Source organism: Lichenostomus cassidix, chromosome 23 (genome assembly GCF_008360975.1).
Source record: "Lichenostomus cassidix isolate B80296 chromosome 23, HeHo_3.0, whole genome shotgun sequence".
Lineage (NCBI taxonomy): Eukaryota > Metazoa > Chordata > Aves > Passeriformes > Meliphagidae > Lichenostomus > Lichenostomus cassidix.
Genome location: NC_139503.1, coordinates 5,446,594 through 5,463,798, shown reverse-complemented (window position 1 = coordinate 5,463,798; position 17,205 = coordinate 5,446,594). Strand labels below are relative to the sequence as shown.

Sequence of the window (17,205 nt, the reverse complement as noted above, 5' to 3'; positions counted from 1 at the left end):
CAGGAGAGTGATGGAAATGCTGAATAGAAATAAAGATTTATTGAATCAAAGCGACTCCACTGTGTATTTGAAGGCATATTTATAAGCAGCAGCTGCAGCAGCGATTATGATAAATTTAATATTCAGAGTTCATTTCATGACACAGAAATAAAATGAATAATCCATCAATATAAATTGACTTGAGATGAATATCAAATGGCAAAATCTTTAGAGCGATTCTCTTTGCTAATCTACATGAACATGATCTGGATTAAAGGGATCTGTTTGGTTCAGCATTAAGCAGGAGGGGTAAAGGCTGGCTTTAAAATGAGATACATAAAATTAGGCAGCTCACATTAGGAAGGTCTTAAAGACTTCTGTGCCCATGTGGGCAACGCCTTGGGGGAGCTCTGCCCCCAGGAAGCCACTGTGAAGTCTTAACTCGAAAACGAGGTATAAAATATCCTTAAATACCTGGAAAAGCAGGTGGACAGCTATGGACCAAACGGACCAAACCACAGGGGTGTCAACAGGATGTGTCTGACCCGCTGAGGCACTTTTACAAATGTCACTGCCAGCCTTTGTGCTTCTTCAGGGGCCTAAATACACTTGCAAATCTCCCTTTAATATTTTTTAAATACTTTTAAGCATGCCTCTCCATGTTCATTAATGTGAGATGAGCAGATGCACAACCAGACAGAATCCCATTTCCCCAAGGTAATCCTTTTTTTTTTTTTTTTTTCATTTCTAACATGCAAAATGTAGGGAATTATAACAGCATTTAAAAAAAAAAAAAGAAGTTGTAAAGCTATTTGAAATATCAAGACAAATGCAAATGAAGTCTAATCCTTTGTGCTGGAGCGGTGGTGACTCGTGGGGTGGTGGTGATTCCTATGTTTTGGATTACAAGGCAAGCAGAAACTGGAGAACAGAAACCTGCAGCAGGCTCTGCTGCCTCCTGTGCCTGGCTTGGGATCTCAATGGGGTTTTTGGGTTCTTCACTCTAGCAGCTTCACCGAGAACACGCGCTTCCCAGAGTGCCAGCGGGACGAGTAAAGCCCAACCAACCTGAGCACAGCCACTCCCCGGCCCTCAGCCCCCTCTGCCCACGCGTCCAAACGGATCAGGAGAAAGAGATAGGATTGCATTACCTCGGTCATTTTGGGCTTCCTGGAGCCGGCCGGGACCAGCCTGCCCGCCTCGGGCCGCGGAGCGGTGGCCATGGTGTAGGTCTCCTTGCTCACCTTCTGCTTGGACCTCAGCAGGGCCAGCGCGGCCTTGGTGGAGACGCCGGGCAGGTTGGGGTTGTAGAGGCTGACGCACCAGCCGGCGTACACCGAGGAGCGCCCGTCCGCCTGCGGCGTGGGGTTTGGCTTGATGTAGTTCAGATAGCACCAACTGACATTAGTGGTTGTGTGGAGACTGGGGAACTGCAGCACCTTCTTGGTGTCCGTGCCCTCCCGAGCCTTCCCCGCGCCGGCAGAGCCCTCGGGCGCAGGGCTGGCGGGGGCTGGGGAAGGCTGCTCCGCCGCTTCTTTGGAGTCTTCCTTCTTGACGGGCTGCGGAGGCTCCTGGCTGGGGAACGCTTTGCCAGCGGGCTGCTCCAGCTCCTGCAGCGCCTCAAAGCTCGGGGAAGCCGAGCGCGACGCGGCCTGCTGGGAACTGCTCGGGGTTTCCTTTGGCTCCGACTGCTCCGCTGACACACTGGCTGGTGTCTCGGCCTCAGCCCTGTCTTGGCTTTCTGCAAGGAAGTGGGATTTATCCTGCTTTTTCCCTTCCTCTATTGCACTGGGAGGCTTTACCACTTCCAGCTTCTCTTCTGCTTCAGACACTTCCTCCTCCTTCACTCTCTTCTGCTGCTGTGTCTCCATTGTGAGCTCCAAGCTGCCGGCTGGGGATAGCATTCTTTTGCTGCCCCCGACCGTGGAGGAGCCTCCTTCCAGGCCGAGGACGCTGTCGGAGGGGCAGGTGAGGGGCATGTAGCCCTTTCGCTCCGGTAAGGGCAGGGGCACTCGCAGGTAGGGGCTCTGGAAAAGGCTCCTCTGCTCCTCTGTGATCATCTGGGCCAGGTCAAAGCCCAGCCCGTGGACATCAGCGCTGCACACCAGGGCGCCCTTGGGCTGGCGGTCATCAAATTTGGGGAGGACGATGGTGGAGGAGCTGCACTGGGACTGCGTGACCAGGATCTGGGAGAGCGTGGTGTACATGGCGCTGCCGTAGGAGGGCATGTTGGTCTGGATGCGGACGGGGACAACCAGGGACACCATGGGCTCTGTCCGTGTGGGGACAACGAGCTGGGTGACGGTGACAGACACCGCGGGGCTCGCCGTGCACGTCAGGGGGTGCAGCCTGCTGTCAGAGTCATAATCCGTGCACGGAGACAGGCTGGAGCTTCCTGCTGCCGAGAACAAACTGGATTTGATCTGTGGCAAGTGTCCACCAGCATCGCCTGGCAAGTGGAGAGCAAACTGGGACTGGAGAGGCAGGAAAAAGGCCGAGGGGATCGGGGAGGAGCCGGGGTAGTGCACGGGCAGGAAGGAAGGGTGCCTGAAGGACACCTCGGCGGGATGGGACATCAAGGGAGGGGTGATGTGAAGCGGGCCAGGGTGGATGAGCGTCTGCGGGAGAGGTAGCGGTGGGGTCTGGAATATGGAGGGAGGGATCTGCGGCATGGAGAACTGGGCAGAGAGGATGTCAGACATGGTGTGGGCAGCAAAGAGCTCTGCAGACTGCCCCGGCTGCGGCAGGAGGTGCTGGTAGGGGAAGATGGAAACCTGGGGGGCCATGAAGTGCTTCTCGTGCAGCGTCAGCTGCGGCACGGGGTGGTGGAACACCTGTAGGGCCTCAGTGTAGGGCGGGCTGTAGGGTGGCTCGGGGCTGTCCTTTGGCTGGCTCTTGTCGCTCGGGTAGGTGCCGTGAGAGGGCAGAGGGGAGGACGAGGTCGGCTGATGGGGCAAACTCGTGGCGGGAGATTTGCTCGAAGAAGGAGCTGGATCCTCCGTGTCCGGCCAGCCCGGCGGGGTCGGGTCCGGCTCGTGCTCGGGGTGCCTGGTGAGGGACGCCTGCCTCACCAGGAAGCATTTCCTCCTCTCCTGGGGGGCCGAGGAGGTGGAGGGGCCAGGGGTGGAGGCAGGAGTGGACGACAAGCTCCCGTAGTCAAAGGATTTGCTGCGAGTCTCTGTCATCTGGGAAGGGTGGGACACGTTGGGCGTCTGCTCGGAAGCGGATCTCCGCATTTCCCTGGAATGGTGATGGTGGCTGGGGACCATCAGCATGTGGGAGCCAACGCCGGGAGGTTTGGGGTGGGATTCAGAGGACTGGCCGCTCGGCTCCGGCTTGGTGTGGTCATCCCGATCGAAGGACACGGAGTGGCTGGAGCCGTGGGATAGGCTGCTCTCCTGGCTGGGGCTCCGGGTGAGAGACACGGACTCGAAACTGGACTCTCCGGAGGACTGGGCCATCTCTGCCAGCCGCAGCCGCTTCTTCTTGGGTGGGAGTTTCTCCGCAGGGAGCTGGGAGAGAGTCTGGCTCCTCTGCGGCCACTGGAATTCCTCCGTTTTCTCTGGCTCCTTCGGAGGAGGCTCTGGCTCTGTTTCTGGTCTGTCCGGCTCCTCTGTGACCAGAATCTCAGGGACCTGGATGTTGGGCTGGCGCACCAGCCTGGGCTGCAGGGAGTGAGGGGGGCGGCTGTGCTGGGGGGGCTGAGATGGAAACTGCGACAAGGGCTTGTCCTCTTCCAAGCTGCTGGCCTGCTCGATGGAGTCTGACTTCTCAAAGGAGCTCGTGTGCTGGATGACAGAGATTTCCTTCGAGGTTGTTCTCCTCTCCTTGCCCTCTGCGCTCGACGCCGGTTTGGTGTTCCTGGAATGGAAAGCGGCGCTGGCCTCGGAAGGTGCGGATTTTCCCGACTCTGCTGGTGACTTCATGGGCTCACGGGTCAGGTTTAGAGCCACATCGGACGAGGCCGGGTTCGAGAACTGAGCGCCAGGGCCGATGCTGGAGGAGGGTGTGTCGGACAGCTCAAAAGCTGGAGGTTCCTCATCATCCCCGAGGCTCTTCTCCTTCCGCCTCTTCCGCAGCGGGGTGAGCTCCAGCGTGCTGCCCAGCTTGTAATGCATCATCTGGGGCCACACGTCAGGATCTGCCGTGCTCTTCTCAGGCTCCACTGAGGTGTGGGACGCGGCTGAACGGGGCTTGGAGAGCTGCAGTTCCGAGCAGTAGTACTTCTTGTGGGCCTCGTAGTTGTCCCGTTTCTTGTAGCGCGCGCCGCACACGTTGCACTCGTACATGAACCCTTTCGCCTTCGGGCCCTTGCGGGACTTTTTGGTAAGATCGCTTTCCTTGGTTTCAGGCTCCTCGGGAGGTTTGGGAACAGTTTCTTTGCTGGCAGAGCCGACCTCCTCCGAGACGTATTCCACTCCCAAGGGCAGCTCGATGGCTGGCTGGCGTTTTAGCATCCGCGGGTGGGAGGAGAACGCTTGGCTGCGGCTTAAGACTTCAGGCTCCATGATGTGATCATCGAATGAGTAGCTACCTCTAAAGGTGTGAGGAGAGCTGATAGTGCATGCAGCAGAAGGCATTGAGTGGCTTCTTAGGAGAGGCACTGTCTCTGTGGCACTGTGGGATTGCTGAAGTGACAACAATGATTGTTCGGGCTTCATTTTCTCGCCGTGGGACGCCAACGCTTTGGCTGCATCCAGCTGGCTGCTGGAGCCAGACTTGATATCGAACTGAAACGGTTCTCTGTACGCACCAGATTTTGGGGATTCGATGCTGCTACGCCTCGACAGAGAGCTTCTTCTGGGCTTCACGCTGTCGATCTCACTGGTGTCCACGACGGCTTCATTAATGGTAATTAGCTTAGTGATGTGCTCGATCACCTGTGTTCTAGGCACAGACAATGGGACCATGCTGGGCTTCTCGTCACCGGACAGGTGTGGGAACCCCTGGGTTGTGTTGGCAGCCAGCGCCGCCGTCCTCTGCCCGATCCTGCCGCACTTCCCAAAAATGATCTCGGCGTAGGATTTGGCGTTGGTGTTGGGAGGGCTGATCTGCTGCTCGGCGCTCTCAGACCTGGAGAAGTAGCCAGACTCCGTGCTGCCCTTGCTGCCGGGGCTCAGGAATGCCTGCTCGTCGATCACCTTCTTGCGCTCGCTCAGGCGCAGCGCCAGCTTCTGCTTGATGGTGTGGGTGTCCTCGGATTTATGGCTCAGGGCGTGCTCTGACGACGGCTCCACGAACGGGGAGCTGTCCTCCAGAGACTGGGACATGCTGGAATGGGACAGGGAGCAGCGGTCACTGCTGGAGCCCTGGCTCCCCGCGCTCAGCAGGCTGCTGGACAGCAGGCTGTGCTTCCGCCTGGGCGACAGCTCCACGGCGTGACCCGACATCGCCGCCGTCTCCTCCTCCGAGTCCGTGCTCTCCCCTTCCGTGGGCTCCTCGAAATCCTCCCCACCGATCCTCTCCATCTCCAGGCTCGACGGATACATCTCCGCTCCGATCCCTGAGGCCAGCCCGGCTTTGATGCGGTGAGCGTGAGACTTCCTGTGTTTGTACAAATTGCTCTTGGTCTTGAAGGAGAAGCCGCAGGGGATGCAGGGGTAAGGCCTCTCCCCGGTGTGGGACCTGATATGTTTCTGGAGCACGCTGGGCTTCGCGCAGGGCCTGCTGCAGTACTGGCAGATGTACTTGCCCGGCTTCTGAGGCTTCTTCTCCTTCTTGTGCACCTCCTCGGCCTGCTTGAGGGACACCTGGGCGGGCCGAGGGATGAAGACCTTCTGGACGGCCGGCATGTCCTCGGCGGGAATGATGGGCGAGTGGGCGGGCAGGAGCTGGCCGTGGTGGGAGTGCAGCGCGGGGGACGGGAAGGAGCCGGAGGGCCCTGCTCTGACCGGATCGACTAGCTGCCATGTGGGACCTTCCAGGACGTGCTCCGGCTTCCCCGGGGACATGAATGCTGGTGCCAGGGCGTGCTGCTGGAGCTGCGGGACGTGGGCGGGGTGGTCGAAGGAGGAGGGCTTGGGGGGTTTCTGGTGGCCGGGCTTCTCCTGGGGCTCCTCGCGCGGGACGGGCAGAGAGCCAGAAAAGTGCTGCTGCGGGATGATGTCTCGGAGAGGAGTTCCTTGGGAAGGAGCGGAGCTGCCCTGGTATGTAGTTGGGGATGAAATACTGCCTTGGAAAGCCTCTCCTTTGGGAAGCCTCTTTCTTGGACTTTCCTCAGCCTTTTTTGTGCTCTTCTGGCTTTGTTCAGGATCCATGACCTTAAAAGGGTCTTTGAATGCTATTTCGGGAAGGTTTTGGCAGGCTTCATTTACGAATAATAAAGGTCTCCTCTGTAGATTCCCTGTTTTGCCTGCATTTGCTACGAAGCTGGAGCCGCCAGGAGATGGTTGTTGATTTAAGATTTTCCTAAAGTGTCACTAGTTGCTATTTGATTTAAAAAAAAAAACCGCTTCAAGGTCAATAAAGTTCACATTGGTAACACATGACAAACTACTTCAAAGAGAGAAAACTTTCCAAAACTTTCAGTCCAAATATTTTCCTTGTGAACTTGGTTAAGGCTTTAAACCTTGCCATTTTATTTCAGTTGACAGTGGCAAGCCTTCAAAGTCAAGATGCAACCCACAATGTGTCTCTTGTTTGTTATGCAAACCTTTGAAAACTTGAGACTTTAGTGCTCATCTCAGAAAGATCCTTTTCTTTTTTTTCTCTCTCTTTCTCCTGCGCAAGGAAAATAACACTGAACGGTGGATGTCCCCCTGTGTCTTCCTTCTGTTCCACTTTGGAGTTCAAAAGCCTTGAAAAAGTATTTCCCACATTTCTGTAATTACATCCAAAAGAAAAACAAACAGACAAAAAAAAATTACTTTAGCTTTTGTATGTAAGCAATTAAACGCTGCTCGTTCTGGAGGGGGGAACAGTAAATATTTTGCACACAAATAATTCGGAATAACTCATTGAATGTCTGCCATTCACAAGACATTACTTTTAATGGCAACCTAAACATAAATTGCAAACCTCAGGGACTTGGTTTAATGCTCCCAAAACCTGGCTCTGAGGCAGCAACCAAAGACAGGAACTTGAAACAGTTTGGAAAAATGCATTAAAATGCTTTCAAACTCGAATTCCTCCTAATCTCCTGCAAACATTTAGGGGTTTAAAGTTTTTATAATTGTATTTCCCTTCCGAACTGACTGCACAGGAAAGCTGACTGACTCCAAAGTACTGCCTCTTAACATCCCTGACAAATCACAAGGAATCTTTTCTGGATAAAAGCTGCTCTTGAGCTGTGTTAATCTTCAGTGTCACCCACAAAGGCAGGTAAAGAGGAGCTGCAAAAAGGCTGTTATGGAAATATTTCATTTTTTATTTAATTCTTATTTAATTTCGTGCCTTTTGTCACCAAACAGAGGTGCAAATCCAATTTCTGTGACACACATGTGAGGTGTCACCAGGTGCTGTTCCTGAAGGGAAAACTTCTTGAAATGAGTGTGGAAGGAAACCTCTCCAGCCCTATTAACCACCCTCACCAGCAAACACAGCTCCTGCTGGGACACTCTGTAGGGAATTGTGCTGGAATTTCACCCTGGCTGCACTGGAATCAGCCAGAGTCTCCGAGGGATGAAGATGGGTGGGATGATCCCAAGGTAAAGAAGTGAAGCCAATTTTTTTAAGTGACGCCAATTCATAAGTGTGATTTGCAACGCAAATAGAATTCTTCTCCCTCTTTCTGAAGGTATTGTCTTATTTCGGGTGCAGTGGCTTGCTGGGACAGAATTCCATTGGATTAATCTGAGGAAATTGCTCCAAGCCCTGTGCTCTGACCCTGGGGATGGAGTGCAAGTCCAGAGCAGGGAGGAGCAGGGGACAGAGATTTGATGGCCCCAAGTTCCTCCTGAGGAGTGAAGAGCCAGCAGAAGACACCCCAAAATCCGCCAGGGATTACTGAGGAGAGACCCCAAAATCCGCCAGGGATTACTGAGGAGAGACCCCAAAATCTGCCAGGGATTACTGAGGAGAGACCCCAAAATCTGCCAGGGATTACTGAGGAGAGACCCCAAAATCTGCCAGGGATTACTGAGGAGAGACCCCAAAATCCTCCAGGGATTACCAAGGAGAGACCCCAAAATCTGCCAGGGATTACTGAGGAGAGACCCCAAAATCTGCCAGGGATTACTGAGGAGAGACCCCAAAATCTGCCAGGGATTACTGAGGAGAGACCCCAAAATCTGCCAGGGATTACTGAGGAGAGACCCCAAAATCTGCCAGGGATTACTGAGGAGAGACCCCAAAATCCTCCAGGGATTTCCCACTCCTCATCCATTCCTACAACCCTGAGGACTCACTGAGATGCAGACATGGAGTTTAGGGTGATTGAGGCGATTTAGATTAATTGAGCAGAGTCTAGTGATGCCCATCATGAGCAACCAGACCACCCAACTCTCTGAAAACTCTGCTCTTTGGACACATCAACTCAGGTGGCCAAATTCAGGGTGCAAATCCTTGGACACAGCTCTATCCCAGAGAGAGGCAGGGATACAACAGGGACACAGCAGGGACATGACAGGGACACAACAGGGACACGACAGGGACAATGCAGCCCCATGAAGGGCTCAGTTCAGGGACACAGATTGCCCTGAAATGTCATTTTTTACTGCTTGGATTCGGGGCTTCTCTTCCTGCCCACCTGTGACCCCACATTGTAGGGAAATGACACAAAACCAGTCCTACCCTTGAACTTCACCTCCCTTCTCCCAAATCCAGGTCCTGCTCCCCTCCAGCACCAAAGCCAAACTTCCCAGGACCTGCAGAGCACCTGCTCTTGCCCTGACTCGCTGGGAAAGTCAGGCTCATTGCTGGGAGAAGGATTTAATTACGTTTTGGAACCTCTTTTCACAGAGCCCTCAGTGCTGACTAACCCTGGCTGTGGTCTGGGCTAGACTTTGAGCCCAGCTCTGACTCAAGATCAAAGACACTCGTGGAGCTGATTTATCACCTTGATTTCTGCCCACACTGCTGGGCTTTGCCCCACTCGTGACACAGAGATCATGAACTTGGGAAGGTGGATTAAAGCAGGGATAGAGAACATTTCACCGGGTAGAAGTGGATTTTAGCAGGGATTTTCTCAGCAAGTGCACTGTGAGCTGCCACCAGCTCAAATATTCACATTTAAGAACTCCCAGCTCAACCTGAACTTTGTAATACTGAATTTCCTCCTACAGGCCACATATCAGCTCCTAAATGTACAACAATTAGGCTTGCCAAGAAAATTCTTGAGTTAATTCAGCATCACCCCAAATGTTCCAACCTTCCTCAGCCTCCTCTGCTGAACACATGGGCCACAGCTGAGTTCTATTTTTTAGGAATTCTGCACAAAAGCGAACAATGCAAGATCTGGCCAACAAACAAACACACCTGGCTGCCTACAGCAGCGAGCAGGGCCATTCCGGGCCAGTTCAGGCTACTTGGGACATCTTTATTCCATTACTGGGAACGAGGCTCCTGGAATTATCCAACAGCACAGGAGAATTCAGTTCAACCAGGCTGAGACTTCTCCAAGGAAAATTTAACAGTGCAACAAAAAAATGGGAGAGAAAAAATGAAGTCTGGGAGGGTTTCTGCCCTGAGAACACGGAGGGAGGAAGGAGAGATCCCAAAAAGCTGAGTGCAGGGGCACCCAGAGCAGGGAATGAGGGTCCCACAGAGCCCCAGCAGCTCCCAGGTGTTGTTCCTGCTGCTCCCTGTGCAGCTGGCACTGAGGTGGAGGCTGGCATGGTCAGCCCTCCACAGAGCTCATCTGGAAAGCCAGCGGGATGAACGGCTGGAAAAACCTGCTGTGCTTTTAATTCCTCGTTTTTCTTCCAGTTTCTATTTGCTTTGCCTCAGTCAAAACCTGTTTCAGACTTCAGGCCCTTAATATTGATTACACTTTCCCAATTTTCCCCTTTTTTTCACAGACAAGACACATCTTTTGTTTTTATTTCCATCTCCTCCTCATGACCTGCACAGCTCCATCTCCCTGCCATGTGTTCTGCTCCTGCTGGGGCTCTTGGAGTGTCCAGCTGGAGAGCTCAGGGATCTGCAGCTCCTCCCGAGGACAGCTCTGATCTCTGCTCTGGGACAGAAGAGCAGCCAGGGAACGGCTGGAGCTGGGAACTGCCCAGGGCAGCTCAGGCTGGAGATCAGGAAAGGTTCTTCCCCCAGAGGGTGCTGGCACTGCCCAGGCTCCCCAGGGAATGGGCACAGCCTGAGGCTGCCAGAGCTGCAGGAGCCTTTGGACAGCACTGCCAGGGATGCACAGGGTGGGACTGTTGGGATTGGATAATCCTTGGTCCCTTCAGCTCAGGACATTCCAGGATTCCACAATCCTACACTATTTTCCTTCTCACTTTCCCTCAGCACCCTGAGCACAGCACTGGCACGACGACAGAGAATCCTTGAGGAAAAACTCCATGGATTATATGGCACTTGGCTCCCAGCTGCTGCCACTGCAGCCCAAACCCAAGGCAGCCAGTCCAACTGGGGATTCCAGCTTTTATTGCTATTCAAACGGAATTTCTTAGGGTTTCACTTGAGATGCAGTGGAGCGAACACGACCAGGAATGCCTGTGCCATTCCCTGTGCCAGCAACAAAGGCTGCCACCCCAATGGAAGGAATCAGGGCAGAATTCCCTCTGATTTTAATGGGGCCAGAGTTTTACCCTAAAGCCTGAGATTAAATGCTCAGAAAAATGCTCCTTTAGAGAGTCACAACTGTTGGGATTCTGAATTACCTGAAAAGAATTAATGCTGAGAGGCCCAATCCTAAACCTCTCCCAATCCTAAACCTCACCCAATCCTAAACCTCTCCCAATCCTAAACCTCACCCAATCCTAAACCTCACCCAATCCTAAACCTCTCCCAATCCTAAACCTCTCCCAATCCTAAACTTCACCCAGTCCTAAACTTCACCCAATCCTAAACCTCTTCTAATCCTAAACCTCTCCCAGTCCTAAACTTCACCCAATCCTAAACCTTTTCTAATCCTAAACCTCTCCCAGTTCTAAACTTCACTCATTCCTAAACCTCACCCAATCCTAAGACTCACCCAAGTTTAAGCCTCTGTGCCTGGGACCATCACCCCACCCACACAGATTTGGGACTGAAACCCTTCCTAAATGGGATGGGAAATGCTGGCCTCACCCCTGAGCTCCAGGAGGGAACATCACAGAGAAGGAATTGGGATTTTCCAACGTGATTTGTGGGAAGCTGTGGGAAGCTGTGTGCTGCCCTTCCACACTCTTCCAACCTCAACAGCATTTTCCTCTCACTGTACACCAAATTCCAGCCTGTTTTTAGGGATGCCAGGCTTGTGAGGAATGTCTGGTGGGCTGCAGGAAAATTCACCTGTTTATTGGTCATGATAATGGTGAAGCTGAATTTCAGACAAATTTACTGACTGAATTTCAGACAAATTTACCAACAATATCTGACACACATTAAATAGACTTTAAATCTTACAAGTTTTGCACAAGTGGGTGATGCAGGCACAGCACAAGTTGCTATTTCTGTTCCACAGAGGGAACTGGCAGCCACTAAAATGTCCTGCCCCAGTTATTCCTCCTCTTGGACCAGCTGTTCCTCCTGGACCAGTTATTTCCCTCCTCCTTTATTCCGTCTCCTAGACCAGGTATTCCTGTTCCTGACCCATGTATTCCTGTATTCCTCATCTAAACTAGCTATTCCTCTTTCTGGACCAGTTACTTCCCTCCTGGACCAGTTATTCCTCCTCTGGCCCAGGTATTCTCGTCCTGGCCCAGCCCTTCCTCCAAAGCTCATATTTTTTCCTGAGTTTTGCATTTAGCCCACCTTTAGTTTTAAAGAAACCATTGAGTTGCTCCACACTCACCTTCCACAAACCTCCCAGCTCATCCTAATATCGTTCCTTTAAGGAAAGGCTGGGAGAGCTGGGAATGTTCCCCTGGAGAGGAGAAGCTGCAGGGAGAGCCCAGAGCTCCTGCCAGGGCCTAAAGGGGCTCCAGGAGAGCTGCAGAGGGACTGGGGACAAGGGCTGGAGGGACAGGACACAGGGAATGGCTTCCCAGTGCCAGAGGGCAGGGAGAGATGGGATCTTGGGAAGGAATTGTTCCCTGGGAGGGTGGGGAGGGGCTGGGATGGAATTGCCAGAGAAGCTGTGGCTGCCCCTGGATCCCTGGCAGTGTCCAAGGCCAGGCTGGAGCAGCCTGGGACAGTGGGAGGTGTCCCTGCCATGGCAGGGGTGGCACTGGGTGGGATTTAAGGTCCTTCCAGCCCAAACCATTCCAGCATTCTGGGATTCACATGTTTGGATCCTCAAACTTGAGCAACATCTGCTTGAGCCACTGTGGATCTCCAAGGGGAGAGGAAAACCCAGAGCTAAACTGGGGAGATTTGGGTTCAATTCCTGCTTTGGTTCCACATTTCCTGTGTGCAACTGAGCAAATCCATCTTTCCTGCAGCCTGGCTCAGTCCCATTCCCCACCAGGGACACCTCCTGATCCCACAGCTGTGCTGTGACTCAGCCATCCATGTCTGGGGGGCCTTGAATCCTCCGGGAAGGGAGAGACCCACGGAGATAAACACAGATCCTCTTAACTGGAAACACATGGGGAGACAGCCAGGAGACTTTCTCTGCTCATTAAAAAAATCCAGGATTAAATGGCTGTGCTTACTCACTTTTATTTTCATCCCACATGGTTTCGGCAATTTTCCTTCCCACCTTTCCTCGCAGACAAGGGCCCCAGAAGCTGAGGGAAACATGGAACAAACCCAACTCTGCCTTCGTTCCAGGCAAAGGGTTAATCTGCAGAATTTCATCACTTCAAAGAGGTTTTCCAGAAAAGCATTTGAGTCACAACAGAGGAATTATTGCAAAATCTGCATATTTGAGAGCTAAATATTCCCAGAAATATCACCAGCAGAACTAGGAGGGGGGAAGGGGGGAAGATAAAAAGCAGCAGAGCCTGTGCAGCCTGAGGAGCAGCAGAAGGGCAGGGATGGAGCAGAGCAGCAGCACTTCCATGAATTCCTTGGGAATTCACTCGGCTCTGCCCAGCCGGGACAAGGCTCTGGCTCAGCCTCCAGCCCAGCTCGTGATGCTCTATTTCCATCCCTAAATTGGGATTTGCAGCCTGGCTGCTGCTCCTGCAGGCACTGCCAATCCACTCCCTTATTCCACAGGCGTGCTCAGGGCTTTTTTTTTTTTTTTTTTTTTTTTTACATTTATAATGCTCCTGATCCTGTTTTCTTGCAAACAAAATTCAAGAAAATCAGCTTTTTTAGAGACATTTCAGATGACCCTCGAGGTCCAGTGCCTGTGACTGTGAGGAATTCTGGGCATTCCCATCACATCTCCTCCATGGGATTGTGCAAACCCCTGCTGCCCTCCCTTCTCACTGTTTAGAAGTCACTATTTAATATTTAAAACTACTCCTGCCTAATGATTCCTTGGAAATCCCTCAGGATTGACCACTCCAGGCCTGCCAAACGCAGGGTGGGGAGGTGAACCCAGCTAATTCCATCCAAGATAACGAGCCCTGCCCACAGGGAAAGCAGGAATTGCCTTTCCTGCAGGGACTTCTGGTTGAACTCATGGGTTGAGAAACCTCCCGGAATGGTTCTGCATCGCTGCAAACCGCAGGAGTGGGGAAAAAAAAATAAGGAAGGGACAAGTCCAGTTCAGAGGGAGTTTGTGATTCCTTCCCAACCTCAGGATTGCAGGGGAATGAGTGGGGAAGGAGTCAATCCCACAGCTCTGCTTCCATGGCCAGGGAGCTTGGGAGGGGTGAGTGGGAATGGCTGTTCCTGAGCATCCCCTGGGGGAGCTTTCCTTGGACACTGCCTGCCTTTTCCTCCAGGGATACACAGGAGTTCATGGCTGGATACACCAATCCATGGGTACACAGAGTTCATGGATACACTCCCAGCCCATGGATGCACAAACCAATCCATGGACACACAGGAGTTCATGGATACACTCCCAGCCCATGGATACACATGAATTCATGGATGCACAGGAGTTCATAGATGCACAAGAGTTCATGGATGCACACACCAATCCATGGATGCACTCACCAAGTCTGGACATCCCCACAGAGTCAGGACTGGCTCCACACTCCCTGCTCCCCTCTCCATCTGCCTCTTGCGAAATCCAGCAGCCCATGGATACACAGGAATCCATGGATGCACACAGCAATCCATGGATGCACTCACAGCCCATGGATGCACAGGAATCCATGGATACACACAGGAATCCATGGATGCACAAGAGTTCATGGATGCACACACCAATCCATGGATGCACACAGCCCATGGATGCACAGGAATTCATGGATACACTTACAGCCTATGGACACACACCAATCCATGGATACACAGGAATCCATGGATGCACTCACAGCCCATGGATACACAGGAATCCATGGATGCACACACCAATCCATGGATACACAGGAATCCATGGATACACTCACCAATCCATGGATACACAGGAATTCATGGATGCACTCACAGCCCACAGAACATCTCCAACACCAAACCCAGGCAGACCCAGGAAGGGATTTTTATAAGGATTCTTTTCTGTCTGAGCAGCAGGACCTTGCTCCAAGTGGAATCTCACCCAAATCCCAGCCCCTGAGATGGAGGGAGCTCCTTCCATTCAGGAATTCAGTTCAGGAAACTGATCCTGGCTCCTTCACCTGCAGGATTCAGAGCAGCCCCAGCAGCAGTGACCTGCAGGGTGGAGGTGACCCCACAGCAGCCCTGCCCTGCTGCTCCTCCTGCTCCCTGCAGAGCTCCAGCAGGGATGGAGAGGAGGGAAGAGCTCCAGGGAAAGCTGCAGCAGGACAGGTGGAGCCCAGCAGAGCTCAGGATGACAGAATGTTCTGGAAGGGATAGGAGGGCAGCCCGCAGAGACCCCACTGAGGGCTGCAGCTGGGAGGGGGCTGGGAGAAGTCCAGGGATGAGGAGGATTCCCAGATAATCCCATTTTCCCCTGGAGCCAGGTTTGGCCCTGGGATGTGTCTGAGCCTGGCTCGTCCTTCCAGCCCTGTGCAAATCCCAGCCCAGGCAGTGCCTCAGGGGGAGCTGAGACCCCAAACTCCCAGCTGGGAACCCAAACTCCCAGCTGGGAACCCTGCAGGGATTTCGGGGAAGCCAGCAGGGATTTTGGGGAACTCACCAGGGATTTCAGGGAACCCAGCAGGGATTTCAGGGAGCCCAGCAGGGATTTTGGGGAACCCAGCAGGGATTTTGGGGAGCCCAGCAGGGATTTTGGGGAGCCCAGCAGGGATTTTGGGGAGCCCAGCAGGGATTTCAGGGAACCCAGCAGGGATTTTGGAGAACCCAGCAGGGATTTCAGCCCTCAGGACAGACCCAGGCCCAAACCAACTCCCCGAGTGGGGACAGCTGTGTCCCAGCCCTTTCCAGGTTTCCTTGCCCCCAGGTCCCAGCTCTGCTCACACACCTGGGCTGTGCTGGCCGGGAGGGATCAGTTTGGAATCTCCCCTCTCCTGGAATGCAGGAGAACAATTCCTGGAGCAGCAGGAGAGCTGCAGCCACACCAATTAATCACCAATTAATTTGGCTAATGAATCGCCCCGAGGCAGGGCTGAGGCTCAGGCAGGAGGCAGCAGCAGGGCAGTGGTGGCCATGCCGAGTTCATCCCCATTCCCAGAACATTCCCAAGCGGTTTATCCACACGGATTTGCCCAGCCAGGACCCCACGGAGCTCCTGCAGGATTTCCATGGAAACACTGAGAGCCCTACGGGACAAATCCAATCTTCAACCCAATCCCACCACGTTCCCAAACCACAGCACCACGGATTTTCTGAGTGCTCCCAGGGATGGTGATTCCAGCAATTCCCTGGGAATTCTGCTCCAATAGGGACACAGGGAAACCTTTGCAATAAGATAGAAAATGTGTCTTTTTCAGCCTGGAGCTCGCAGTAACTCCCTCAGGCTCCCCTGGCTCTCCCCAGTGGGGAACACCCAGGACCAGCCGGATTTTCCCAAGTTTCCTGCCTGACGCTCACCAGCTGAATTAATACCATTTCCTTCCCGGCTTATTTTGCATTCCAGGGGCTTCCTGAGAGCAGCATTCCCCTCAGGCTTCACTAAAGAAAATAATTGGGAGAAAAAAAAAAAACCCACAAAGAAAAGGCAACAAAAACTCCCCGAGAAGTGCCGTGGGTTGTTGGCTGCATTGTTTGGCTCAGCCCTGGCTTTCCTGCCCCTCGGTTCCTGCGGGAGCTCAGGCCATTCCCTAATGGGGAAAACGAGGAATTCCGCTGTGCTTTGAACATGGTAAGAAGACAGAGACACTTCTGGCTGCTTGCAGAAAGGCCCAGAACTGGAGAGCTGCAGAGGGCAGGGAGGCTGTGCCTGGATCCAGGGATGTTCCTCCCTGGAGAAGCTCCATGATCCAGAGATTTCCCTCGGGATGCAGCGGCAGCTCCAGCCAGGGCAGGGATGTCACCTGCAGGCACAGCAGCTTGGTGCCACCGAACAAAGCCAAGGCAGGATTTTGATGGCAATGCCAACAATGAAAATGAAACTTTTAACATGCAAATTCCAGCTCTGCTCCTCGACGATTTCGCTCTCACACAAACTGCTCTTTGTCTTGTTAGCGACAAAGCAGAAGCAATTAAGCAAAGTGCAATAAAACTTCAGCAGAATGGAATTCAAACCGACTCAGAGATGATTGTACAACGCCACTGAAGTGATCCTTCCAGCTGACATCACAAAAAGCTCCCAGTTTGCTGGGAGTGCAGGAGTGAGGAGCAGGAATGCTGCAGGAAACATCTCCCTACAAACAACCTCTGCATTGGGAGATATATATATATAATATATAAATTTAGGAGATAAATATATATATATATATATATATATATATGGAGATATATATATATACACAAAATATAAATTTAGGAGATAAATATATATATACACATATATGGAGATAAATATACATGTGTGTATATTATACATATTTATATATATATGGAGGTAAATATATAAATTTAGGATATATATATATATATACACACATATATATGGAGATAAATAGATATATATATAAATACCTATATATAATATATAAATGCCCACACTATCCTTTGAAAGTGAGGGTTTGAGGAAGGAAAAATTCCACCTCCTGCAGCTGCCTCTGTGCTCCCAGGTGAATCCTTTGCCAGCAGCTCCACCTTGCC

General features: G+C 52.5%; 1 protein-coding gene across 9 annotated transcripts in view; it reads right to left on the bottom strand.

The window, feature by feature from the left end:
- Positions 1-17,205, bottom strand: part of HIVEP3 (HIVEP zinc finger 3) — a 264,012-nt gene that overhangs the window by 50,676 nt on the left and 196,131 nt on the right. For all 9 annotated transcript variants that reach the window (XM_085081168.1, XM_085081171.1, XM_085081169.1 and 6 more), the window contains one exon: positions 1,131-6,799. In XM_085081168.1, coding sequence (XP_084937294.1) covers positions 1,131-6,236 — 5,106 coding nt within the window. In that variant the 5' untranslated portion in view covers positions 6,237-6,799. The remainder of the gene's footprint in view (positions 1-1,130; positions 6,800-17,205) is intronic.